The 27,739-nt window shown below is 37.9% G+C and overlaps 1 protein-coding gene across 2 annotated transcripts in view; it reads left to right on the forward strand.

Annotated features, from left to right (window-relative positions):
• Positions 1-27,739, forward strand: part of LOC110880031 (magnesium transporter MRS2-1) — an 88,384-nt gene that overhangs the window by 60,245 nt on the left and 400 nt on the right. The window contains exons 1-5 of one of the 2 annotated variants that reach the window (XM_022128581.2): positions 25,623-25,713; positions 26,375-26,947; positions 27,037-27,165; positions 27,234-27,572; positions 27,650-27,697. In XM_022128581.2, coding sequence (XP_021984273.1) covers positions 26,384-26,947; positions 27,037-27,165; positions 27,234-27,572; positions 27,650-27,697 — 1,080 coding nt within the window. In that variant the 5' untranslated portion in view covers positions 25,623-25,713; positions 26,375-26,383. Of the gene's footprint in view, positions 1-25,622; positions 25,714-26,374; positions 26,948-27,036; positions 27,166-27,233; positions 27,573-27,649; positions 27,698-27,739 lie in introns of those variants that run through there. The other variant, XM_035977968.1, reaches the window with a different exon arrangement.

The following is a 27,739-nucleotide window of genomic DNA, read 5'->3' on the forward strand; positions in this document are numbered from 1 at the left end:
TTGGTCTTAGAGACCAGGGATGTAGTCTTAGAGACTGGGGAAATTTGGTCTTAGAGACCAGGGAGGTAGTCTAAGAGACTAGGGAGTTCAGTCTAAGAAACTGGGTGGGATAGTCTGGGGAAGACTAGGATGATTACATGCTTACACTGTTATTACATACGTGCTTATTTGATGTTTATTGACATATGTGCAAATGTGTGGTTGTTTTGTCACAGACACCATGTCACCATCCTCCGATAGTGGAGTGTCGGACACCCTAGACCCAATAGTTATTGTATCAGACGACGAGATCCTTCCAGAGGGCGAGTTTTACACTTCAGATACGACGAGTAGTGACGACGATGACTTCCAGCCCTTCGCCTTATCGGATTTCGGGGATGATTTACCTTTAGCTGATGGTTTTCTCGATGGGGATCTACCTCTTGCTTAGATCCCTGCACCTATTCATCTCGCTGCATTTCCCTTGGAGGATTTGCCTCTTGACGATATGTCGGACGATGACATCGATCTATTCATCAAGGGTCCCCTGAGGATGACCAGGATGGCGAGGCTCCGATTAATGATGATGTTGCTATTCCTGTTGTTGAGGTTCCTGTTGTTGATGCCATTGTTTTTCCTGTCGAGGTTCCTGTTATGGAGGTTTTATCTGACCAGTCTGGTCACGATTCGTCTGGTCTCGACTCGTTTGAGTCCGTTTCATCTTCTACTCTTCATGCGCTGGGATTACAGCGATATCCCACAGACACTGATTCCGACACTGCTATGTCTGCAGCGCCGGTTCCGCAGCTGGGTTTTGGGTTCGTCCCTGACTTCCCACACGATTTTGACCCCGATCATGAGATGGAGTTTATTCCTGAGGAGCAGCCTGTTGAGGCATCTGTTTTTCCTGGTGATCAGCACTTCGATATACCCGCTGATCATGAGCTTGCTCCATCTGATCCAGAGCCTGAGATAGCACCAGAGCCTGTTTTTGCTCACGACCCTTTACCTATGCATGACCCTATCCCTGCTGAGGTCCTAGTTATTGCACCACCAGTTGTTGAGGTCCTAATTATTGCACCACCAGTTGTTGATGTCCTAGTTGTTGCACCACCAGTTGTTGATATTCCAGTTATTGCACCACTGCCTGACCCTATACCAGTATTTGTTGATCGTGCCCCTTTTGCTACACACGTTGACCCCCGTTATGCACACACCCACAATGGGTGGATTGAGGATGACGACGATTATCCTCCTTTTATCAGACTAGTTACTCCCCCTGCTGCACCTGTGTTTGCACCGATCGGTCACTGATTTACTAGTTACTTTTCTTCAGGACATTCCTCATCCCCGTCTAGGGGAAGGACCTTCTAGTCAGCAGCACACTCACATACCTTTTGTGTCAGGAGCCGATCAATTCATGTCTCAGTTTCCACACGCTGCATCTTCTTTTACACCTACGGGCGAGCCATTTATGAGGTCTCAGCCCAATGTCATGCCTTTATCTGATCCGTACCATCCCTTTCACGTTGGGTACTCTACGGATGATATACTTTTATCCTTGTAGTTACAGCAGGATATGTTAGGTCGCAGAGTCACCGAGCTGGAGAGGATTCCGCGTCCTCCACTTGGTGCTGATTCATCACAGTTTACTGCTTCACCTGCTCCACTGTTTCCTTATCCGGATTTTGGTATTCGTTTTCTCACGATGGAGCAGCAGATTGCTTGTTTGTTGCGTATTGTTTATGCACTCGAGGAGGATTTGGTGCATTTGCGCCGCTTGCTTTTCATTCCTCCACCTCCCCTCCCCCATCAGCATGAGGTTTTTGGTTTTGTGCAGATAGCATATTTTGATGAGAATGCAGCTATTGGGCCGGATTGCACAGCATTTTGAAGACCACAATGTGTCTTTTGACTTTTGATTTGTGATTATGGTAGTTGGTAGACGATTCAGACAAGGGCGATGTGACCCTTAGTCTCTTTTGTTGTATGATACATTTGTAAAACTTGTAAACACTGTATTTGTGGTCTTAGTTATATGAAGCTCAATCGCATCGTTCTCATTACATGCATTGTTGGATTACTTATTTGTGTTATAACATGGGATGTTATGTGAATACTTGTGTTGATGAATGATATTACATACGCTTACTACATACATATATACATAAAGGCCTAACCTATACAATCTTCTTATAGAAGATGCCTCCACGAAGGGAAAACCGTTTGCCCACTACTGAGGCCGAATTACAAGAAAGGATCTCCCGAGCCATAGCCGATTACGAGGCCTCACGCGCCGAAACTAGCGGAAATACCTCAAGGAAAAACCCGCCACATGGTAATGTTTAAATCACTTGGGACACATTACGTTACCTTTGGATATCCCGTGTGCATTTGCTAATGCTTCCTGTAAATGACGATGCTTGTACAGGCTGTACTTTTAAACAATTTTTGGACTGTAAACCGATGAATTTTGACGGCACCGGGGGTGCTGTGGCTTATGTTCGATGGATGGAGAAGACCGACTCCGTGATAAGGATGAGCAAATGCGCACCAGAACAACAAGTGACCTACATCTCGGGATTGTTCATAGACGGAGCACTTTCATGGTGGAATCTCCAAGTCCAAACTCTGGGAGAGGCAGCAGCATACGCTTTGACTTGGAATGAGTTAAAGGAACTCATGCGTAAAAAGTATTGCTCCAGGGCCGAAATTCAAAAGCTGGAAACGGAATTCTGGACGGCCCAAAAATCGCCGAATATGTGCAAAGATTCCACGATTTGTCGCACGTGGTACAATACAGGGTTACTCCTGAATTCAAACGCATTGAACGATTCGTCTGGGGATTGGCACCACAGATTATGAGTATGGTAACGACGTCAAAGCCCCCGACGATTACTGAAGCCATTGATCTCAGTGTGGCACTTACAGAAGAGGCTATCAGGCTAAACAAGTTTTCAATTTCTGAACAAAAGAAGAAAGAAACTCATGTTGAATCCTCAGGAGAGAACAAAAGGAAATTATCCAGTTTTGAAAAGGGTACCAGCAGCGCCAGCAATAAGAAGGAGGTGAACCCATGTCACACCTTGACTTTTGCGGAAGCGTGGTTATTTGGTGTGACTTCTTAATATCATAGCATTCAATCATAACAACGCTATGTGATAAAAACATGAGGTGTTCATTCATTAATTAAGTTTAGAAAATACCATAACATACTTGTCTTGAAAACATTGACACCAAATTAAGTTACAACCCATAACATGTTCAACTGAGTTCATAAGGACTCATCAAAAGATGTTAATTAAAAAAAACCAAGTTTAGAAACGTGTATCCCGTCTAGGAATAGGATACATCTCTTAAACTCTATGACCATGGATGACATCCTTTATTTAGTACGCAGCTTGAAAACACATGCAACACTTGCTAGATCCACTAGTTCCCTGAAATACATGTAATTTGAAAAACATCAACAAAAGTTGAGCGAGTTCATGTGTAAGTGTATGTGAATAAACCTTTAAAGTATGTCTTGTATGTATAAATGTCCCTGGTATGCAGCAATAAGGAAAAAGAGATCACCAATGGGTTGCAAAGCCAATGGTATGTGTGAAATGGTGCAGGAAGTACTCAAACCTAGCAAACTTGTCTCCGGGAATAAGACATAGTCACCACATGGGCCACCCTGGTCCGTATAGGTGTGGGCTCCCTACACCTAAATAGATCTATCACTCATGTCCCCTCGGTCCTACGATGAGGATTAATGGCCTTAAGTGTTATACCCACCTTTCACATGATCTAAGTAGTAAACCCTCCTTAAGCTAATCATACCATGTAATAAACGTTTGTAATAATCGTAACATGTATTTCACTCCCGAAGTATAAAACTGAAAACAGTTAAAAGAAAAGGGGGACATGAACTCACCGTAGTGCGTCTTCAGTATCTCAACTCAAACTCTGTCAGCTACACGACAACCTATAACGTACTAATGTCTATTAGACGAACGGGTCGTGCCTTGGCTTAGAGTTTAATGTTTTGAGTTGCGTTTCTTGTGTTATTCCAAGTTATAATTATTTGTTAAAATAATAATTATTTTAACTTCGAATTATATTTAGTTTTGGAATAATTGTTTAATCAATATCTGGCATTAATACTTCTCAAGTATTTTAACTTCGTATTTCCTTCCCAAGGATGGGGGGGGGTATTTATACATGTATATTGTATTCAGAAATAATATATTTTTAAGTCCCACTTAGAAAATATATATAACTAATTTGTCAAAAATAATGTATTCCAAAATATATATATTTTTCCCAAAAATAATATATTTTCACTTCTTTAGTTTCCAAAATAATATTTACCAAAAATATATGTGTAAGAGTATTTTCTGGAATATTTTATAAGTTACGTTTTTGCGTTTGGTTTCACAATATCAAGCGTGTAACTTAAATATTTGCTCCGTGAGATTTCTGGTATTATTTTGGAGTTGTAAATGTCATGGCAAATGTAAGTTATATTATTTTACCTTAAAATGATATAACTATTCCACAAAATAAACAAATATTCACACGAGCGTCTTATTAATAAATATATATTCTAAGTATATATTTGTCCATTTTTATTTATAAAAACCAACCTTCGATTCTTTGTATTTTTACAACAAAACATATGGCGAAGTTTATTTCGAAAACAAAGTTAAAAATATACTTGTAAACACTTGTTAGAAATTATTTTCTAAGTGTTGGAATTTTAGAAAAATTTCGCCATAGTTTCCTTTGTAAATGGAGGTGTCCATGCTATTTAGCATATCATTTTTTTTTCAAAAATTCATCCAAACAATCATCAACAAATCACTAGACAATATTACACTTACCAAGTGCAAAACTATTTTATTAATACGACATGAATTTGATGTTTTATAAAAACGCGTAGTAACTCGATGAAGTGTTTAGTTACCCCCCGGAGTGTGCTTACTTTTGTTAAAATCTCATTCTCGGGATTTTTAGATGTTCACAACTTGTTGACATATTTTACAAAATATTTATTTGCAACATTTTCATGTTTCACTAGCTTTCCTACACTTAATTTGTTTCCAAAATAGTGTGAGTATATGTAAGAATCATGATCTTTCAAAAACCATCTTTTAAACTTGGTTTGTTTAGAAAAATCATTCACAAGCCTTGGGTTTACAAGTTTACTAGTTCATTAGGTTTATTACTTTGTAAGAAAAATCATTTTTTTTTACTTTCAAGTTCATGTTAGTCTAGACGATGATTATTTTATGAAAGCACATATCATCTCTAACTTGTTAAACCATGTTTTTAATCATACTTTAACAAGTTCCATATAGTGATCAACCATCATATTACTAGTAATCAACAAGTAATCATCCACATATTCAAAACAACCACATTCTAGCAATATTTCATTATGTTTCATCTTTTGTAAGCTTATGTTTCTTGATTTATGTTTGTGTTCTTATATGATTTCATCATAATATAATCTTTAACCACTAAAAACATGAAGTGAACAAGGATCAAAGAAGTCTTACAACTAGCTTAAAGCTAGGGAAGATCAATGGAGAAAAATGAGTGGATAAAAGCTTGTAGTAGAGGTCCTTCAAGATCCGAGCTCACCAAACCTTCTAAATCACCTTGTAGTGCACTTGGATTAGTGGGATTGAATTGGAAAATGGTAGTGGTATATAGGGGAGTTTCGGCCGTAGCTTATGTGAAGAGGGTGAGAAGGAATTGAGTGGATGAAGATGGTGAGATAATTGCTCCTTATATCCCACTAAACTTATTATCCATTGGGTTAAATGCTCCCTCAAGTACACACATAATCAAATCAAGATCTAAATGAATATTTCTAGAGATTTTGGAAGATTACATAAATCTTGGTGAGTAGGGCCAAGCTAGTGACCGTAAATCATATATATGGGGGGGGGGTAAATTGTAATTTTTTGATGGTATATAATTTAATTAGTGGAAGGTTAAACATTATTTCTAATGTTTAATGTGTATGATGCATTTTATAATATGTTAGGGTGTTCGGGAACCATAACTAGCTCAGAAAAAGTAAAACAATGTTTCTGGTAATATTTTAGTGTTCCGGGTAATGTCCGGTTGTTCGATTAGATACCGTTCCGTTAAAGTGCTAAGTTATTCCGTATAGTGTCCCTTATGTAACTTTTTGTGACACTTTTAATTCCCGACACTTAGGGAAGCATACAGGACCATTTTGCCATATTTTTGCACATTACTAGCATGTTAAAATGCTGAATTTTGTTAATTAAATGCAGAATTATGCACTTGGAGTGGGTTTTAGGCACTTTCCGGCACTTAAACTATCACCTAGTGACGCAGTTTTATGGTCCTTACTTCTCTACACTCCATACTAGTGTAGTACCTTGTCCCTGGCTCATACTGGGCCTCAAAATATTGTCTGTCTATGTACTGGCACTGTCAGTATATTTCTGAGTTATCCGCTAACTATGCTAACTGTGCTTTGTGCATCAAGTATGTCACTAAAGTTTGTATGTAATGAATGTAGTGACAGTATGAAATGTGATGCATATGTATGTATGTAACAGAAATCAGGAAACAGTTTAATCATCAGTTGTAATCAAGCACAGTCATTAAGCACAAATTTAATATTAATTAATTGTACGGAAGCATGCAAATTTGACAGTTGTCACAACCCACCAGTTGAAGTTAAAACTGGTGCTGAAGTCAAGGGAAAGGGATACATGGGCGCTCTGCCCAAATGTGATACATGTCAGTACCACCACTCCAGCCAGTGCAGGCTAAGGAAATGTGAGTCTTGTGGGAAGACTGGCCATTCGAAAGAAACATGCTGGGCTGGTACTGGTGTTGGTGTTGGTCGTGGTGGTCAGCGAGGATATGGAAATGGTAATGGAAACCGTCCGCAAGGAAATGGCGGAAATGGAAATCGTGGGAATGCTGGGAATCAAGCTGGTAACCGGGGAGCAAACAATAATTGAGGTGGTAATGGTAATGGGAATGGTCGAGGACCAGGGTGTTTCAATTGTGGAGACATCGGGCACTTCAAGCGTGAATGCCCAAAACTGAATCAAGCTCAAGGAAGAGTATTCAATATCGGAGCGAGGGAAGCTCGCCAGGATCCAAATGTTGTTACTGGTATGTTCCCTATTAATCAACGCTTTGCATCTGTACTATTTGACACTGGTGCCGACTATAGTTTTGTATCGCTAGAATTTAAAAGTATGCTTGGGTTAACTGCTAGTAAGTTAGACATTCCATATTCAATAGAACTAGCTAATGGAAAGCTAGTAGAAACAAATGAAGTTATCAGAGGATGCGTGATAGAGCTGGGAGAACACGAGTTTACACTGGATCTACTGCTAGTCGAGTTGGGAAGCTTCGACATGGTAGTAGGGATGGATTGGTTGTCAAGCAACAGAGCCGAAATTGTATGTCACGAGAAGACCATTCGCATCCCAATGGCGGATGGAGAAACGATTGTGGTACATGGAGAAAAACGCGATACACCCTTAAGAATCATCAGTTGTTTGAAGGCTCGAAAGTGTTTGAAGAAAGGATGTGTTGCTTTCCTGGCACACATCATGGATAAAGAAGCCGTCGAGCCGAAGTTAGAAGATATTCCAGTCGTGAAGGAGTATCATGAAGTCTTTCCTGAAGACTTGCCAGGAAGTCCACCTCAAAGACAAGTCGAGTTTCACATTGACTTAGTTCCAGGCGTCGCGCCTGTAGCTAAGGCACCTTATAGACTTGCACCTTTGGAGATGCAAGAGCTGTCAACACAACTCCAGGAGTTATTGGATAAAGGATTTATCAGACCAAGCTTCTCGCCTTGGGGAGCACCAGTTTTGTTCGTAAAAAAGAAAGATGGTAGTTTCCGTATGTGTATCGACTACCGCAAGCTGAATAAGTTGACTATTAAGAATCGATATCCTTTGCCAAGGATAGATGACCTGTTTGATCAATTACAAGGCTCAAGTTTTTACTCCAAGATCGATCTTCGATCGGGTTATCATCAGCTGCGTATTCAAGAGGAAAGTATTCCCAAGACTGCTTTTAGGACTCACTATGGACATTACGAGTTCCTGGTTATGCCGTTTGGTTTGACAAACGCGCCAGCAGTATTCATGGATCTGATGAACAGAGTTTGTAAGCCGTACCTCGATAACTTTGTGATTGTGTTTATTGATGACATTTTGATCTACTCAAAGTTGAAAGAAGAACATGAGCAACATTTAAGGGCTATTTTAGAGCTGCTTAAGAAGGAGAAATTGTACGCTAAGTTCTCGAAGTGCGAGTTCTGGCTACGCGAAGTCCAGTTTCGTGGTCACATGGTTAACGGAAATGGAATTCATGTGGATCCAACAAAGATCGAAGCGATCAAGAATTGGGAAACTCTTAAGACGCCAACCAAGATCCGTCAGTTTCTTGGTTTGGCTGGTTATTACCGCAGATTTATTGAGGATTTCTAGAAAATCGCTCAACCGTTGACTTCCCTCAGACAAAAAGACAAGAAGTATGAATGGGGAGACAAGCAAGAAGAAGCTTTTCAGCTGTTGAAGAACAAACTTTGCGACCACCCATCTTATCTCTACCCGAAGGCACTGACGACTTCGTGGTATATTGCGACGCTTCACGTCAAGGTGTAGGTTGCGTGTTTATGAAGCGTCAGAAGGTGATAGCATATGCTTCGCGCCAGCTAAAAGTTCACGAGAAAAATTACACCACACACGATTTGGAATTAGGCGCGTTGGTGTTTGCTTTAAAAATCTGGCGACATTACTTATATGGCATGCGATGCACGATCTTTACAGATCACAAGAGCCTACAACACATATTTGATCAAAAAGAGCTTAACATGAGACAGAGACGTTGGGTTGAACTATTGAATGACTATGATTGTGAGATCAAGTATCACCCAGGGAAAGCGAATGTGGTCACTGATGCCCTGAGTCGGAAGGAAAGGATCAAGCCCATAAGGGTTAGGGCTTTGGAAATGATTATACAAACGGACCTCTCATTGCGCATTCGTGCCGCGCAGAGAGAAGCTCTCAAAGAAAGGAATCTGGAAAATGAGTATCTCCGTGGGATGGAGAAGCAGTTGGTACCAAACGAGGAAGGAACTTTGTACTTCATGAAACGGATTTGGGTTCCTCTGTTTGGTGGTTTGAGAAATGTTATTCTCGATGAAGCTCATAAATCACGGTACTCGATCCATCCAGGATCGGATAAAATGTACCAAGACTTAAAGGATTTCTACTGGTGGCCGAGAATGAAAGGCGATGTTGCGATATATGTTGGCAAATGTTTAACTTGCGCCAAAGTAAATGCCGAATACCAGAAGCCTTCAGGTCTCTTGCAGCAACCTGAAATACCCAAATGGAAATGGGAACAGTTTTCCATGGATTTTATAACAAAGTTGCCAAGGACGCCCAGAGGTCACGATACGATTTGGGTAATTGTAGACCGTTTAACAAAATCAACACACTTTTTGGCAATTAAGGAGAAAGACAACACGAGTAAACTTGCTGAGCTATACCTGAGAGAGATTGTTGCACGTCATGGAGTGCCTCTCTCAATTATCTCTGATAGAGATGGACGCTTCGTGTAAAGGATTTGGCAATCCTTTCAAGAAGCTTTTGGCTCTTAGTTGAATCTGAGTACTGCCTTTCACCCGCAGACAGACGGACAGAGCGAACGAACGATTCAAATGTTGGAAGATATGCTGGGAGCTTGCGTAATGGATTTGGGTGGTAGTTGGGACACTCACTTACCCTTGGTCGAATTTTCATACAACAATAGTTACCATGCAAGCATCCAAGCCGCACCGTTTGAAGCTCTCTATGGACGCAAGTGTCGATCACCGATTTGTTGGGCTGACGCAGGTGATAGACAACTTGTTGGACCCGAATTGGTCCAGGAGACGACAGACAAGATTGCACAGATCCGAGAACGCATCAAAGCGGCTCGTGATCGACAAAAGAGTTATGCGGACCTAAGGAGGAAACCTCTGGAATTTGAGGTGGGAGATATGGTTTTGTTGAAGGTTTCACCATGGAAGGGTGTGGCACGCATTGGAAAGCGTGGGAAGTTGAATCTGCGATATATTGGTCCATTCAGAATCCTGGAAAGGATTGGTCTTGTAGCATACAAGTTGGATTTACCTGCTGAACTGAATGACGTTCATGATACATTTCATGTATCAAATCTGAAAAAGAGTCTAACTCAAGCAACGGTAGTCATTCCTGCCGACGAAGTTCATATTGATGACACACTCCACTTTACTGAAGAACCCGTTGAGGTCACGGATTGGAAGGTTAACAAAACACGCCGGAGTAGTGTCAAACTCGTCAAAGTTTGATGGAATGCACGACATGGCCCAGAATTCACGTGGGAGCGTGAAGATCACATGAAAGAAAAATACCCACATTTATTCCCCAAGACCCCTGCAACTAGTAGCAGAACTAAAATTTCGGGACGAAATTTTTCTAACAGGGGGAGAATGTGACAACCCTCATAATTACAGGTATCCGTACAATTAATTAATATTAATTCATGCTTAATGACTGTGCTTGATTACAACTGATGATACAAACTGCTTTATGATTTCTGTTACATACATGTGCATCACATTTCATACTGTCACTCCATTTATTGCATACCAACTTTAGTGACAAACATGATGCACAAAGCACAGTTAGCACAGTTAGCGGATAACTCAGAAATATACTGACAGTGCCAGTACATAGACAGACAATGTTTTGAGGCCCAGTATGAGCCAGAGACAAGGTACTACACTAATATGGAGTGTAGGGAAGTAAGGACCATAAAACTGCGTCACAAGGTGATAGTTTAGGTGCCGGAAAGTGCCTAAAACCCACTTAAAGTGCAGAATTCTGCATTAACCAACAAAATTCAGCATTTTAACATGCTAGTAAGGTGCAAAAACATGGCAAAATGGTCCTGTATGCTTTCCTAAGTGTCGGGAATTAAAAGTGTCACAAAAAGTTACTTAAAGGACACTATACGGAATAACTTAGCACTTTAACGGATCGGTATCTAACCGAACAACCGTACATTATCCGGAACACTAAAATATTGCTAGAAGCATTGTTTTTATTTTTCTGAGCTAGGTATGGTTCCAGAGCACTATAACACATTACATAATTCAAGTAACACACTAAACTCAAGACTTACACTTAACACCCTACTAATCACCCACTTACCATCTAATTTACAAATACCCCCCACCCCTTGCAAGATTACGGCTCATAGGGGCCCCACTCACCAAAGATTTCTTCAAATCTTCTAAAATCTCTAGTAATCTCTCCTTGAGATATGGTGGATCTTGTGTGTACTTCTTGAAACATATAACCCCGTGGATAATAACCATTAGAGATTATAAGTATCATATGTATCTTCATCTTCCAACACACTACACCACAAACTCACTCTCTCCCTCTCTAAGCTCGGCCGTGAACCCCCCTATATACCACCACCATTTTCGTTCAAGCTTCATTCAATCCAAGTGTACTTCAAGGTGTTACAAGGTGTATAACGAAGCTCGGTGCTCTCGGAACTTGAAGGACCACCTTCATTTGCTATTATCCACCGCATTTTCTCCATTGTTCTTCCCTAGCTTTAAGCTAGTAGTAAGATGCTCTTGAACTCTTGTTACTTCACATTTATGGTGGTTAAAAGATATATCTTGTTGAAATCATTTGAACACTAAATGAACATACACATAAATCATGAAACATAAGCTTACATAAGATGAAAACTTGATGATATGATGTTGTTTAGGATATGTTCATGATTACTTGTTGATTTCTTGGTAATATGATGTTGATCATCATATGGAACTTGTTAGATTATGATTAAAAACATGACTTAACAAGTTAAGGGATGATTATATCACTACATAAGATAATCATCTACTAGTGAAGACATGAACTTGAAAGTAGAATGATTTTTCTTAAAAAATAATAAACCAAGTGAACTAGAAATCTTGTAAATCCAAGTCTTGAGAATGATTTTTCTAAACAAACCAAGTTCAAGAGACGGTTTTTGAAAGATCATAACTTTTCATACACTTACACTATTTTTTGGAAACAAAATAAGTGTAAGGATGCTAGTAAAACAAGAAGATGTTGCAAATAAATATTTTTTGTAAAATGGGTTCACAAGTTGTGAACATCTAAAAATTTCGAGAATGAGATTTTAACAAATGTAAACACACTTTGGAGGGTAACTAAACCCACTAAATACTTTACCAAGTTACTACACACTTTTGTGAAGAATCAAGTTCATGTCATTAGGTAAATATATATAGTTTTTGCACTTGGTAAGTGTAATACGGTTTAGTGAATTGTTGTTGATTGTTTGAATGATTTTCGGAATGAAAATGATATGCTAAATAGCATGGACACCTCCATTTACAAAGGAAACTATGGCGAAATTTTCTAAAAAATTCCAACACTTAGAAAATATTTTCTAAACAAGTGTTTACTAGTGTATTTTAAACTATGTTCTTCAAACATAAGCTTCGCCATAATTTTTGTTACAAAAATACAAAGTATCGGAGGTTGGTTTTTGTAAATAAAATGGATAAATATATATTTAGAATATATATTTTATACTAAGACACTTGTGTGAATATTTGTATATTTTGTGAACTAGTTATATTGTTTTAGGGTAAAATAATACAACTTACAAATCACCATGACATTTACAACTCCAAAATAATACCAAAAATCACAAGGAATAAATATTTAAGTTACATCCATAATATTGTGAACCGAACACAAAAGCGTAACTTATGAAATATTCCGGAAAATACTCTTACACATATATTTTTGGTAAACATTATTTTGGAAATAAAAGAAGTGAAAATATATTATTTTTGGGAAAAATATATATATATATTTTGGAATACGTTATTTTTGACAAATAAGTTATATATATTTTCTAAATGAGACTTAAAAATATATTTCGAAATTACAATATACATGTATAAATACCCCCATCCTTGGGAAGGAAAATACGAAGTTAAAATACTTGAGAAGTATTAATACGAAATATTGTTTAAACAATTATTCCAAAACAAAGTATAATTTAAAGTTAAAATAATTATTATTTTAACAAATAATTATAACTTGGAATAATATTCGGAGACACAAGAAACGCAACTCAAAAACATTAAACTCTAAGCCAAGGTACGGCCCGTTCGTCTAATAGACGTTAGTACACTGTAGGTAGTCGTGATTAGCTGCGGAGATTTGAGTGGCCGGTACAAGACGCACTACTGTGAGTTCATGTCTCCCTTTTCTTTTAACTGTTTTCAGTTTTCTACTTCGGGGGTGAAATACATGTTACGATTATTACAAACGTTTGTTACATGGTATGATTAGCTTAAGGAGGGTTTACTACTAGATCATGTGAAGGGTGGGTACGACACTTAAGGTCATCAATCCTCGTCGTAGAACCGAGGGACATGAGTGATAGATCTATTTGGGTGTAGCAAGCCCACACCCATGGGGACCAGGGTGGCCTATAGTGGTGACTATGTCTTCCAGCCGGAGGCCCGGTACAAATTTTCTAGGTTTGAGTCTTCCTGCACCATTTCACACATACCATTGGCTTTGCAACCAATTGGTGATCTCTTTTTCCTTAATTGCTACATACCAGGGACTTTCATACATACAGACATACTTTAAAGGTTTATACTTACTCACATACGCATGAACTCGCTCAACTTTTGTTGATTTTTCAAACTACATGTATTTCAGGGAACTAGTGAATCTGGCGGGGTATGCATGTGTCAAGCTGCGTTTGAATAAAAGATGTTATCCAGGGTTGTTGAGTTTAGAGGGTGTGTTCCTTTCCTGGACGGGATACATGATTTTAAACTCAGGTTTTATTTAAGTACTTTTGTTGAGTCTTGTGAACTCGTTAAAACACGTCATGGTTCGTAACTTAATTCGGTATTGATACCTTCAAACAGTGGTATTGTGGTAGTTTCTAAACTTTATTAATGGATAAATATCTCGTGTTTTTATCATATAGCATTGTTGTGATTGTTGCTATGGTATTAAGAAGTCACACCAAATAAACCCACGCTTTCGCAAAAGCCAGGGTGTGACAATTTTTGCCTAACAACCCAACTATTCGAATAATACGTACTCTCCAAATAAAATTCATTCCTGTTCCATTCCTTGTATTTTTATGGGCAGGGCCGGCCATAAGCATGTGTGGGGTGGGCGACGGCTCAGGGCCAAAAACGTAGAAGGGCCCGTACGTTTTTTAGAAGCATAAATATAAAAGATCTGGAGGGAACCCATAAATATAATTAGAGATGAAGCCACTTTCAGAAAATAATTACAGCCTAGTGGAAAGGTCCCTTGTTTCCAACCAGATGGTGGCCGGTTCGAGTCCCTTTTGTATATTTTTTTTTAAGATTAATGTCTAGTTTGTTCATGGAAGTTCCAATGAACTTGGTGTATTTAATGAACTTGGTGTATTAGGAATTAATTGTAACAGATTATACTACACTTATGCCTTTCTTATTAGGAATTAACTATAACAACTCATGTATCAATGTTTTTGTTTTCTTATTTTTTGTTTATCATTGCTTTTAATTAATAATTATATTTTAGATCAAATAAAGAATTATACAAGTTCAAGCAAGATCGTATTTGTAAAGCAGATAAGTGTGAATTAAAGGCTATGTCGGCACCAACCATAGTTGAACCGGTTGCCGACTCCCCTTCTAAAGTTCAGGTGTTGAGTTCGAGTGTACGTGCTAGGCGTTTTTTCTGTTCAGTGGGCTTACTTTGTTTCTCGCTATTTCCTTATTTACTGCAAAAGGTTAGGTCATGCCCGGTTTTTTTAATCTCGCTCAGGGCCCAAAATCTTTTTAGCATTTTCGGAGACGGCCCTGTTTATGGGTTACTCCAACTCAAAGTGCATATTTTGCCTATGATCGAATATCTTCCAAAACATAGACATGTGACTTTTGGGTAAATCGGTTCGGGTAGGTACCAATGTTTGAAAAAAAAAGGGGAACCGGGTAGGACCAATAGGATATAAACAAGTTAGGACCGGTTCCTTCTACTACCAGGTAGGACCAATATAAGTCTTAAAAATAGTTTTGTACTTAGTAGCATAAAAACATATATGATGTCATCAATGAGGTTTATGTTCCATATAAGTAAGCTAGTTGAATAAACCATTGATAAAAAGGGTTAAGAAATAAAAATTAAGTTAAAAATTTATAGGTCTATGGTTCGGGTAAATGGGCATATAATTTCGGAAACTCCATTTTTGGCAAATCCATTTCACTCATTTCACATACATATCATTCAAAATTTATGATCTATGATAGATGTAACTAAAAATCCATGAAACCAACGCAGACACACACTACCAGGCGAGAAGAATTCCGATTTAGATTTATCATGCGGTGACAAAACCGACAAAAAGTGGAACAAAAAGTGTTCAAACCAAAAATCCATTATCCACGAGCTTTAGCACCAAACTACAAAATTCGAGGGTTTTTTTATTTGTGGATATGACAGCTTTTAGATTTCGGTTGAAGAAAATATGGAACTTCACTATTCACATGGAAGAAGTTGTCTTATATTTTTCTTATTTCCGTAAGTCGGTTATTATTATTATTTATTTATTTACCCGTTTGCATTGTGCAACATAGCTCAGGAATTTAAATTGTGTGACACATCATATATATTCCCAAGAAACTGTGTTGCCTGTGTAATGAAGGCGATGAGTCGGTTGAGCACTTATTCACCTCTTGCCATTTCTCCAAAACGATGTGGAATGTCATCTCTCGCTGGTGTCAGTCATATCCCAATGTTCTTTGCTTTTTGATGAGGATACGTCCTTAGTCGGACCGAATCATCTCTAGACCCGAGAGCAAGTCTCGAGCATGAAGGTCGGATACACCCCTGGTCGGACCATATACTCTAGACGGAGCGACCAGATACTCCGCTACGCCATAACTAACTGGGCCCCACGGTCATAACTGCCATGAAAGCGACTGGTTCGGCCCAAACTAACTGGCCACATCAGCATACCCAAAAACTATTAATACCACACTTAGGACTCCAAAAAGGGGTAATCACTACTTTCTCACTCTAACTCTCCTCTCTCTCTCTCTCTGTTGTTAAAAGCGATCGCCTGGTCCGCCTAGGCGACCTGGGCGACCAAACTGCGCTTTTGTCTCCTAGATAAAAAAAGCAACGTGTTTTTTTTTAAAAAAAAACCCTATCTTTTAAAAACAAGATTATATTTAGAGTTAATTTAAAATCTTTTAGAATCATATCTCAGCAATTCTGTAATATTTTGAATTTCAAAAAGTTAGGAGATATATTATCTTTATATTCAATATTCATTCATGTTCTCTATATAACAACTAAGACGTATCCACAGCATTCAGTTCTGCTTTTTTTTTTTGCTGGCAAAAAATACTACAGATATGTGTATCGATTCTGTTAAAGTATTTTTGCCGGCAATTGTTGTGGATGACGACTCCGACTCCGATGATTTTTAAAGTTGAAGAACATTTGATTTTGAATTTTATTTACTTTTTGAAGTCTGAACTTTATTGTTTTCAAGTCTTTAACAGTTTTGGTTTTGGGATATTTTGCTGATTCATAATTATGTTGTTTAATTTTTAAGGTTTATGATATTTGAAAACTTTTGGAATTTGAGGATTTGGCTTTTTCGGTTCATAACTTTGTTTTTTAATGTTTTTATTTGACTGCGCTTTTTTTTCCTCAGGCCCTCGCTTTTTTTGCGCTTCTCGCCTAGGCGACAGGCGAGCCCTATGCGCCTAGAGTGCGCCTAGCGCATTTGATAACTATGCTCTCTCTCTCCCTGACCTTTCTCCTCCTCACAAATACTTATTCTCACGCCCGAGCTTGGTCACAGAGAGGCCCCCCTCCCTGTGACGAGGCTAACGGTGTGCTTGTCTCTTTATGATCTTGCAGGTTCATTACTTGGTCATCTAAAGCTCTTACTCTGACCAGGCCGGATCAACTGGTTTTTGAGTCTTCACTTTTCACATTCGGGACTTGTTGGATGTACATAAAAGCTCGGGGGACTCAAAGAAGAAAAGAAAGGCTTTACATGCTGTGGTTTTAACAGTGTTGTGGAGTCTGTGGTGGAGTCGGTATTCAATAATAGTGCACCTTCAATCTCAAAGGTTATTGAGGAGACGAAATCCTTAAGCTTTCTTTGAGTTAAAAATTGTTCTAGATCGGGCACATTATCGTGGGAAGACCGGAAAAAAATTTCAGTTGGGTAATCTTGGGTTCTTTGTATTTTTGGGGCTTATTTTTGTTTTTGTCATTAAAACCTATATAAAGAAGCAAGTTTTTGGTGCATCAGCACTTGTAAATTTGGCTTTGGGTGGTTTTCAAAAAAAAATTAACCTGCTACACCGTGCACCCCCTCTCTCTTACCATTCTCTCCATCTCCATCTCCCCATCTGAGCACTCTCCCCATCAGGTAATGTTTCACTTCTTCATATTTATGGTTGTCGTGTCTTTGTGTTTAAGTGGCCAGCCCACTGCCCACCTCCTGCGGTGGCGGAGCCACAGCGAAGCGGTAGTGGAGTGACGGCGGAGATGTGGTGGAGTCATGGCGGAGCTGTTGCGGTGACCCCTCATTCGATTACAGTCGATTACTGGTGAAGCTCGGGAGACTTATCCAGTCACCGATCTGGGTCTGTATGTAAATACATCTTAGTGTCGATTACTGTGTGATTGTTGGTGCTTGACTTCCCTATTTTTCTTCTATGGCAACCCTTTTGCTCGGTTAGGGTTCACGAAATGGTTGTGATGAGTTTGAGGGTCTGAGAAAATATTACTAAAGATCCCACCTTGGCGTGGCAGGGTTGCAGGATGGTAGGTGAACACCTGCAACCTCCCCTGCAGCCATGGTGGTTTCCCTATTTCGCAAACTCTGAGCCTAACTGTACGAGATTAGGATGAATCAAAGTTGTTATTTCTTATGCAGACTCTGTTCTCGATGATTACGTCGTTGTTGTTTTAAACCCTAATTTTAGGGGTTGCGAGAACCGATTGTTGCTAGAGACCGTTTTACAGCGTTTTTTAGTTGATTTGAGGCCTGGGAATTGTGCCAATGAATGCCATGAGGTATTCGGGATTCAAAGGCTATGATGAGAAATCTGAGCCACTTTATTGTGAAAATTTAAGACTTGGCACATACTGTGTTAATTTTGAAATTGTTTGGTGCTGACATATTTCTATGAGGTAGCCGTTGCTGGAGATTTAGGCCTGTGATGGTTACCTGAGGTCAAATGTTTAGTCATTCTATACGAGGTTTGTGAGGTCGCGAAGCACGTTTAGTTGCTAATGAGGTTTGTGAAATGATAGACGATGAAGGGCAACCTTCATTTCCTTCGTTGTGTCTACATTTGTTCTTGGTTTTTTTTCTTTTTTTAGAAATGGACACATAGAACGGTATATACGCAGAGAATAAGCATAAGTAACACACTCTTTTTTGCCACAATCCTTCATCTGTTGTTTTAGTATCCCACTAATCCATGACTTCTCTTTATGGGTTCACTTAATTGAAATTTATAACACAACCGACTGAATGTGGACTGAAAAGTTAAACTTGACGATAAACATAATCTGAAATAAAATAAACAGGGAGCGGTGGCTGGTGCTGCAAACGGGTCATGGCGGGTCTTGGGGAATTGGATAATATAATCCGCTGAATGGACTGTCAGCTGCTGGTTTCTTCTTGGTGCTAACATCCAAGGAAATGAATCGACCTGTTTATGTAACAAAAAACACATCAAAACATGTTTGCATGTTAGGTTGATATTGAACGTAGTTGTCATCATTTCTTTGAGTGATTTTTTAGAAAGTGGAATCATGCGGTGAAGAAAAAGAAACGAAAAAAGAAAAAGAAAAAGAAAGCTCACCCGATACTGGATCCACCTGAAGTTTGAAGCTTTTCAGGAAGACGGTCGTGGTAATAAGTTCACTGGATACTGTTATTTATCCTTTTTTGTTTTTTCTAAAATTTGAGTCCCGAATATCTTTTTACCAGTCATATCTGCTTGATATTCGCCCGTTGTATTGTTGATCCACCTGAACTTTGCCTGCCTTCTTTCTCTTCTATTTAACTAATGTGTAGGTGTTCAGAGCTGAAATAAATCCAGGTGCTGTGATGAGTTAAGTCGCGTTCGGTTGTAAGAAGCAATGCTTTTATTCAGAAATTAATCCATATTCGTTGACAAAAAACATCAAAATTCCGTTTGTTTTCAGACATCTTTTGACCATTGTAGTCAACTCTAGATGCTTTGTTATTTGACTAATGTATTTTTAATAATTTGGTAGTCCAGATAGTAATAAAGTAGATGCTTAATAAACTGTTATTAGATATGGTAGTCCCGAATTGCTTCTGTAACGCAAAGAAACTACCCATGACGAAATTAGAATGTTCGTTTGATATCATACGTTGGTGATGTTTCCGCTTTTGTAGCCCGCGCCGCAACGCGCGCGGGTCTAATATCTAGTTATGTATAAACTAGTATCAAGGCTCCGCATTGCGATGGTACGTAAAATTGTGCCAAGGAGAATAATGCCACATTGTTGTCAACGACCACCAATTCCGGAAAAAACTCATGAAACAAAAGAAATAAAAAACGAAGAATAGGCGTAAAAAACGTTAAACCATGCACGCCCGTTGTGATATGTTAATGTGCAAAAGTTGGATCAAAACATAAAACACAATGCAGCCATTAACCGGGAAAAATAGAGGTAAAATGTTGACCCATATACAGACGTTGCGTCGTATTAACTCGAAAAATTTAGACCGAAACATAAAGGCGAAAAATTTGTGAAAGATGAAAAATATATGAGACGAAAGTTGAAGGTGAAAAAAGTGTTTAGGTTAATTGTAAAAGATGAAAACTATTAGGGTTAAAAATAAAATAAGGGTAAATTGCATTTTACGTCCTTTAAGTTTCAGCAAAATTTCAGGCGTTGTCCTTTAACTAACGAAATTACAGCGGGTGTCCTTTATGTTCTAATTTCTTTATAGGCGGTGTCCTTTCTCCCTTAAAATAAAGGACAACCGCTGTAAGAAAATCAAAACATAAAGGACATTTGCTGTAAAGAGATTAAAACATAAAGGATATCCGTTGTAATTTCGTTAGTTAAAGGACAACGCCTGAAATTTTGCTGAAACTTAAAGGACGTAAAATGCAATTTACCCATAAAATAATAAATAAAGAAGAGTAAATTGCCAAAATCGTCCCTGAGGTTTGGGCATGTTTCCCAATTTAATCCAAAACAATTTTTTTTTATCATATTGCCCTTCACTTTTGAGACTTTTTTCAATTTTCATCCAAACGTATAACTTTTTTTTTTTGCCAAAATCGTCCTTGAGTTTTGGAATTTTTTTGCCATTTTCATCCAAATATCCAAATGTCTGATAGAAAAAATAAAGCAAATTAAATGTTTAGATGAAAATGGCAAAAAGTCTCAAAAGTGAAGAACAATATGGTACAAAAAAGTTGTTCTTGATGAAACTGACGAACATACCTAAACCTATGGACGATTTTGACAATTTAATCAGTAAATAATAAACAACGTAAAATACAACCTATAAAGCATGTGGTACAAATCATAATATATAATCAAGTTGTAAATTAATAACATATATAATATAATATAATTATAAAATAGTAAAACATTAAAGGTTAAAAAAAGAGAGAAAAATATTATGATTTTCTTAGTATACTTCCCCACAAACTTATAATTAAATTGAATTTTTAAGGTGTTACATTTTTTACAGCCATCAAATATATTTAAGATGAGACATTACAATTTTAAAGGACAAAGTTGGTGGATTTTCTACCGGCTTTGCCTTTCAGCCTCTGTACTTTAACGATATTGCAATTTTAGCCCTTTGATTTTGATACCTTTAAAGTTTCATAAAATGACAAATTTAGTCCCTAAACCTTCTACTTTGAATTTCCAAAATCACAACCTCATCTTTCAAACGTTGCCAGCACCAACCCTCTACTTTGGTTTTCCACCATCACTACCTTAACTCTTACAAAGTTACGCCACCAACCCTCTTCTTTTATATTTCCACCAACACCCCCTCATCTTTTACACATTTTTGCCACCACCCCTATACTTTTACACTGCCTTTTTTAGACTTTGCTTTTTTACCCCTTGCACTATTACTCCATTTTTACAACCGCCCAACTTTAAAAAAAATTGCAATTGTAGCCCCTAGACTACAACTCCTACTTTTCCAAAAGCCAATACATTGTGTTTTACGATGAGACATTCTATATACTCTTAAAGTAGAAAGTTGGTGGCCAATGCCACCGACAAAAACAAGTTGTTTGCCTTTTTGCCCTTTGATTTTGTGGTACTATCCTTTATACCCCTAACTTTGTTATAGTTTCTTTTTAACCCCCAACTTTGTCAAAGCTCATTCTTACTTAAGTTTAAGGAATTTAATTTTAACCCCATAACTTAACTTTGTAAAATGTCACTTTGACCTCTTGAGAGTTTTTGACTTCACAGTATAAATTCAATTTAGTCGGGTCACATATAATACATTATGATTGTACATTATAAACTCAATTTGTAATCGCAATGCGGCTATATGTTACGTTGAGTTCAACCAGATACGTCGAAACGCGTGTTTTCCTAAGGTTAGCGCATCACATAACGCTTTGACTAATCCGTTCGATGTTTGCAATGTACCCGCACCGCAACACGCGCGGGCCTTATTACTAGTTATTCTTAAAAGTTATCCTAACAAAAAATGTGTCCTTTATAAATTGTGGGATATGGTTTCTCTTCTTCCACCTCGACATCATCTTCACCTCACTACCTTAGGGATGGCAAATGGGTCGGGTTTGGGGCGGGTATTGGTAATCCCATACCCACACCCGTTGTAAAATTGTGTCCCATACCCGATCCATTACCTGTCGGGTAATTACCCGTCGGGTTGCAGGTATCGGATACACCCATTAGTTTGTTAAAAGATATACGTTGGGATTTCCAAATACATTTTTTACTCTTATAATTTTTATATATTTTATTTATACAACAATTGGTATAAATTAAAAATGTACATTACATACACATAAGTTTTATTATAAATTAATAATAACTTTATAATACTTATACACTTATATTTATACACTTCACAACATACAATATATAAATACTATTATCAAATACATATACTAACAAAATTACTTTTTTACATTATTAACATATTAAAATAAATCACTAATATACAAGGGTCAATAAAAAATAAAAATATAAATTAAAAAATTCGGGTATATAGTTCGGGTAAACGGGTATGTCGTTTCGGGTAATCGGGTCAGGTATCTCCTAATCCCATACCCGACCCATACCCGCGAAAATTTCTAAAACCAATCCCATACCCGGCCGAATACCCGTCGGGTATCGGGTATACCCATCTCATTTGTGTCGGGTTTCGGGTATACCCATCGGGCTCGGGTATTTTTGTCATCCCTACACCACCTTCTTTTTTCCATTTCTCTTCCAATAATTTAAGAGAGAGAGAGAGAGTCATCGGGGGAGACGGGGTGAGTCCCCGAGCTCAACGAAGAAAAGACGTGGGTGAATTTTGGATTGGTTTTGATTGGTTAATGTTTTTTTTTTTGTATAAAAACGTCGCTCTTCCACACCCCGTCCCACACCCCCCGTTTTTGCACCACACTACTTTTCTGACACGTGCCGACGTGTCGTCCACATATCACATAATGTCTCATTTTTCATGCCACTCCACATCGTATAGTCTAAGTTTTAAAAGCAAACATTTTTTTGGCAAATACTTTTTGTTATTATATTATTATCGTATTATATTTTTGGGTAACTTACATTTTTCGTCATGTATGTTTGTATCGAATTGTAATGGATGACCTTTAACTTCAATAATTACAGTCACAATCCTTTATTTGTAAAACCCGTTACACCCTACGTCCTTTAACACTAACCATGTTAAAAATTTCAATTAAATATGACATGTGCAAGGCACATGAGAATATTTTTGTAATTTTACTCAATATTTTAAATAAATTTATAAATAAAACACAAAATCAGATGCGTCACACCACACCACCATCTCAATCTAAAAATTATAACACAAAATCATGAACAATAATATCATCACCAAAGTTCTAAACTCAAACGCAACAATTAGAATGCAAATGCAAAAAAAAAAAAAAAAAAAAAAAAAAAAAAAAAACCTTTAAAATATACAGAGAGATCAATCTCTAACGTCGAATAAATAGAAGAATCAGAAGAAGGATTCGAAGAGAGAGGTTGTAGATCTGGCTCCGCCGGTGGTTCCGACGGTTACTGCAGAGGAAAAAGAAGCATCACCGTCAGAAAACACGACGGAATCGTTGAATAATGATGTGATCGGACCAGAATGAAGGAAGATGTGATACCTAGGGTTTTATCATCGATGAACAATTGTGACGTTATTGTTGATGAGTTTTCAGGTTCTTCTGTGTTTACTCCTTCTCCACCGCCTAGCAGCTTGCCGTTGCCGACTTTTTTTCTCCGGCCAAAGGTCAGTTGCAAGGCGGAGGCTTCTGGCGTTGATGTAGGAGCTACTGATAGTCTCCGACGACTTCTCCGGCTCTAATAAGTTGATGTTGATGGTGTAGTATGAGTGATTGGAACAATTGATATGAATTTGAGCGTGAATAATTGGTCTTAGGTTTTCGAGAGCTGCCATGGTATGTACGGATGGGTGATCTAGGGTTTGGTAGTTGAAAATACATGGGAGAGATTGGAACAGTTGATATGAATTTGAGCGTGAATGTTGATGGTGTAGTATGAGTGATTGGAATAGTTGTTATTCTTTCATGTTTTGTTTTGGCTTATTCAGAAATACACAAGTTATGATGAGAGAGTACATGGGAGATGATGATAATGGTTTAGGTTTATAATTTTTAAATTTTGATATTCTTTTTTTTTTTTTTTGTATTAAATGACTGTTTTGCCTTCACATGGGTTGCACATGACCTCACTTAACTGAAAGTTTTAACCAGGTTAGGGTTAAAGGACCTAAGGTATAACCGATTTTGTAAATAAATGACTGTGAATGTAATTATTAAAATTAAAGGTTACCCATTGCAAACCGCTATAAACATAAATTATAAAGTGTCTATATTTGGAGAAACAAACGCATATTCTCTTTCTACTTCTAAATCTATATCATTGTGTTTGATATATTGTTGATTCGTACAAACCTTGATACCACCGTACCACAGGTCGTATATTTTTTTTGAACGGAAAATCACTTTATATATATATATATATATATATATATATATATATATATATATATATATATATATATATATTAAGAGCCAGCAACTAGGAGAACAAGAAACAAAAGAACAAAACAAAACAGAGCTACAAAAACCGATTACAAAAAGTCGCTAACATCAAACGATAACCAATTCTCCCACTTAGGCTTCTTAATCTTGGCACGATTGTTAATCCAAAGAAAAGAATCTTCCTTGATAAACTCCACCGTCTTCATTATGGGAATGAAGCAATCTTCGAATACTACTTTGGTATTCCTCGCACTCCAAATTCTCCAAACCGTGGCTATAACTATCGTAGAGACTAACCGCTTCCAAATTCTACTTCCCGGACAATCTTTGACATACCTGACTATCTCCAAAAGAGAAGAGCGATTGTTTGGGAATTGGATGCGGACCCAAGCCATCACGTTCCACCAAACACTTCTAGCCCACAAACAATTAACAAATATATGATCTGGGCTTTCGATTTCCAGTCCACACCTTGGACAGCCCACATCAATAATCGCCACCCCTCTACGGGCCAGCCCAACCTTAAAAGCAACTCTACCAAGGAGAGCCCGCCAGAGGAGAATATTACCTTTGAAGGGAGCCCAACAGTTCCAAACGAATGCATTCTCTGATCCTCCACCCACGAGTTGAACAGTTTGAAAGGAATAGGACCAAAATCCAACGGGTTACACAAAAGGGAAATCGGGCAGTGGTCCGAGGCACCCCCTTCGTGAACCTCCACTTTAGCAGCCGGCCATCGATTAAGAAAAGAATCACAGACCAAGAATCTGTCTAACTTACTAAGTTTAACGTTAGCGTGCCCGGAGATATATGTAAACTTACCTCCAGTCATAGAATATTCGAAAAGGCAAGCATTGGAAATAAAATCATTAAACGCCTCCATTGCACTCCTATCAAAGGTAGAATTGACTCTTTCATCTTCAACACGAACATCAATAAAATCGCCAAAAAGGACCTTCAGCCAATCCAAATGAGATACTTGTTAACTATTCCATTCGAGACATTTATTTATTACTAACTATAAGAACAAGAAACTATACAGCTACCAAAGCACGAGTTACAAGCTACAAAGACATCTGAGCCCGACACCCTCACTCTTTCCAATTTCCATCCGAATAGAATTATACTCGAAATTTGGTATCTCCAACTTCAATCATTCGCTTGTTTTATCCGTATATATTCAAAATTCGTGTTGAATCCTTAATCTAAACCTCTATATACTCGTTGTGTGATATCTTCTTATGACGTAATAGACAGTTTTTTTTCAATATCTTGTTTGGACTGAAACCCTAACTAATTCACGACATGAGGTAACTTACTAAATTCCCCTGTTAGTTTAGTCGTTATACTTATTCTGTTGTCATTAATTACGTTTTTTCACTTCAGTTCGTTTTAATTAGTGGATAATTGAATTTGATTAAATTTGGTATTATTATTATTATTATTATTATTATTATTATTATTATTATTATTATTATTATTATTATTATTATTATTATTATTTGAGTAAACTGCCATTTTGGTCCCTGTGGTTTGGTCAATTTTGCCACTTTAGTCCAAAACTCAAACTTTTTGCATCTGGGTCCCTGTGGTTTCAGTTTTATTGCCATTTTGGTCCAAAAATGAAATCAGGTCATATTTGTCTTATAAAATCCTGTTATTTTGTTATTTTCCGCAGGGGCAAAATGATCATTTCTTTTTTATAAATAAATACCATATTTTATAAGACAAATATGACCTGATTTGCCCCTAAGGAAAATGACAAAATTGCAGGATTTTATAAGATAAGTATGACCTGATTTCATTTTTTGACCAAAATGGCAATAAAACTGAAACCACAGGGACCCGGATGCAAAATGTTTGAGTTTTGGACTAAAGTGGCAAAAGTAACCAAACCTCAGGGACCAAAATGGCAGTTTACTCTTATTATTTTGTATATTCTAAGTTCAGTGAAAATATATGTGTTGTTAGATAATTATCATGGGAGACATAAAAGAGCGTCTTCTACCAAAACCAGCATCAGCAGTGACTTTAGGAGATGCATCATACAGGCCATTTGCATCTTTCCGGCAGCCGTTTCAAGGCGTTGATGTATCGGGCTTGAAAAAGCGCGGTCAAGGTCTTCGGTCATGGATCCGTGTCGATGCTTCAACTGGCGATTCACAAATTATCGAGGTTGATAAGTTCACGGTGATGAGACGGTGTGATCTTCCTGCTCGTGATCTTCGTTTGCTTGATCCGTTGTTCGTTTATCCCTCGACGATTTTGGGCAGAGAGAAGGCAATAGTTGTGAATTTGGAGCAGATTCGGTGTATTATAACAGCGGATGAAGTGTTGCTTTTGAATTCTCTTGATAGTTATGTGTTGCAGTATGTTGTGGAACTGCAGAGGCGGTTGAAAGCTACGGGTGCAGGTGATGTTTGGCAGTCGGAGAGTAGGGATTTTGCGGATGTGTCTAGGAACTCATCGTCGGATTATCTGCCTTTTGAGTTTAAGGCTTTAGAAATCGCTCTTGAAGCTGCTTGTACGTTTCTTGACTCACAGGTGTGAATGTGATCGATCTCGTATTAAATTAATTATGTTGTTAATTTTATTTAGTGATAATAATAATAATATCGTGATAAGTTCGTCAGGCAGCAGAATTAGAAATCGAAGCGTATCCGTTGCTAGATGAACTTACGTCGACAATCAGTACTTTAAACTTGGAACGTGTTCGTAGACTGAAAAGCAGACTTGTTGGATTGACTCGCAGGGTCCAAAAGGTACTCTAGTCTTTTGACTTTCATTGACTTTGGATGTTTGACTTTCATTGACAATAACTTTCATACAGGTAAGAGACGAGATAGAGCAACTTATGGATGATGACGGAGATATGGCTGAAATGTACCTAACGGATAAGAAACTGAGGATGGATTCTATATACTACGGTGGAGATCAATCTACGACGGGATACAGGTCAAACGATGGTCTACAATCTGCTTCAGCTCCAGTATCTCCGGTTTCTTCACCGCCAGAATATCGAAAGCTTGAAAAATCTATTAGCTTTGCGAGGAGCAGGCATGATAGCATGAGGAGTTCCGAAAGTAGCAAGCAAAACATTGAGGAGATGGAGATGCTTTTGGAAGCTTATTTTGTTGTTATCGACAGCACTCTTAATAAGTTGACCTCGGTACTAAATTATTATTAATTTACTATAAAAAGTATATATATTTTTTAATCTGGTTTCTTTGTTTTGTGATACACCAGCTGAAGGAATACATTGATGATACAGAAGACTTCATCAACATTCAACTGGTATGTGTCCCTTCTTAAGATTGCAAACAATTTTCTGTCCGA

This window comes from Helianthus annuus, chromosome 9 (assembly GCF_002127325.2).
Source record: "Helianthus annuus cultivar XRQ/B chromosome 9, HanXRQr2.0-SUNRISE, whole genome shotgun sequence".
In the NCBI taxonomy this organism is placed as follows: domain Eukaryota; kingdom Viridiplantae; phylum Streptophyta; class Magnoliopsida; order Asterales; family Asteraceae; genus Helianthus; species Helianthus annuus.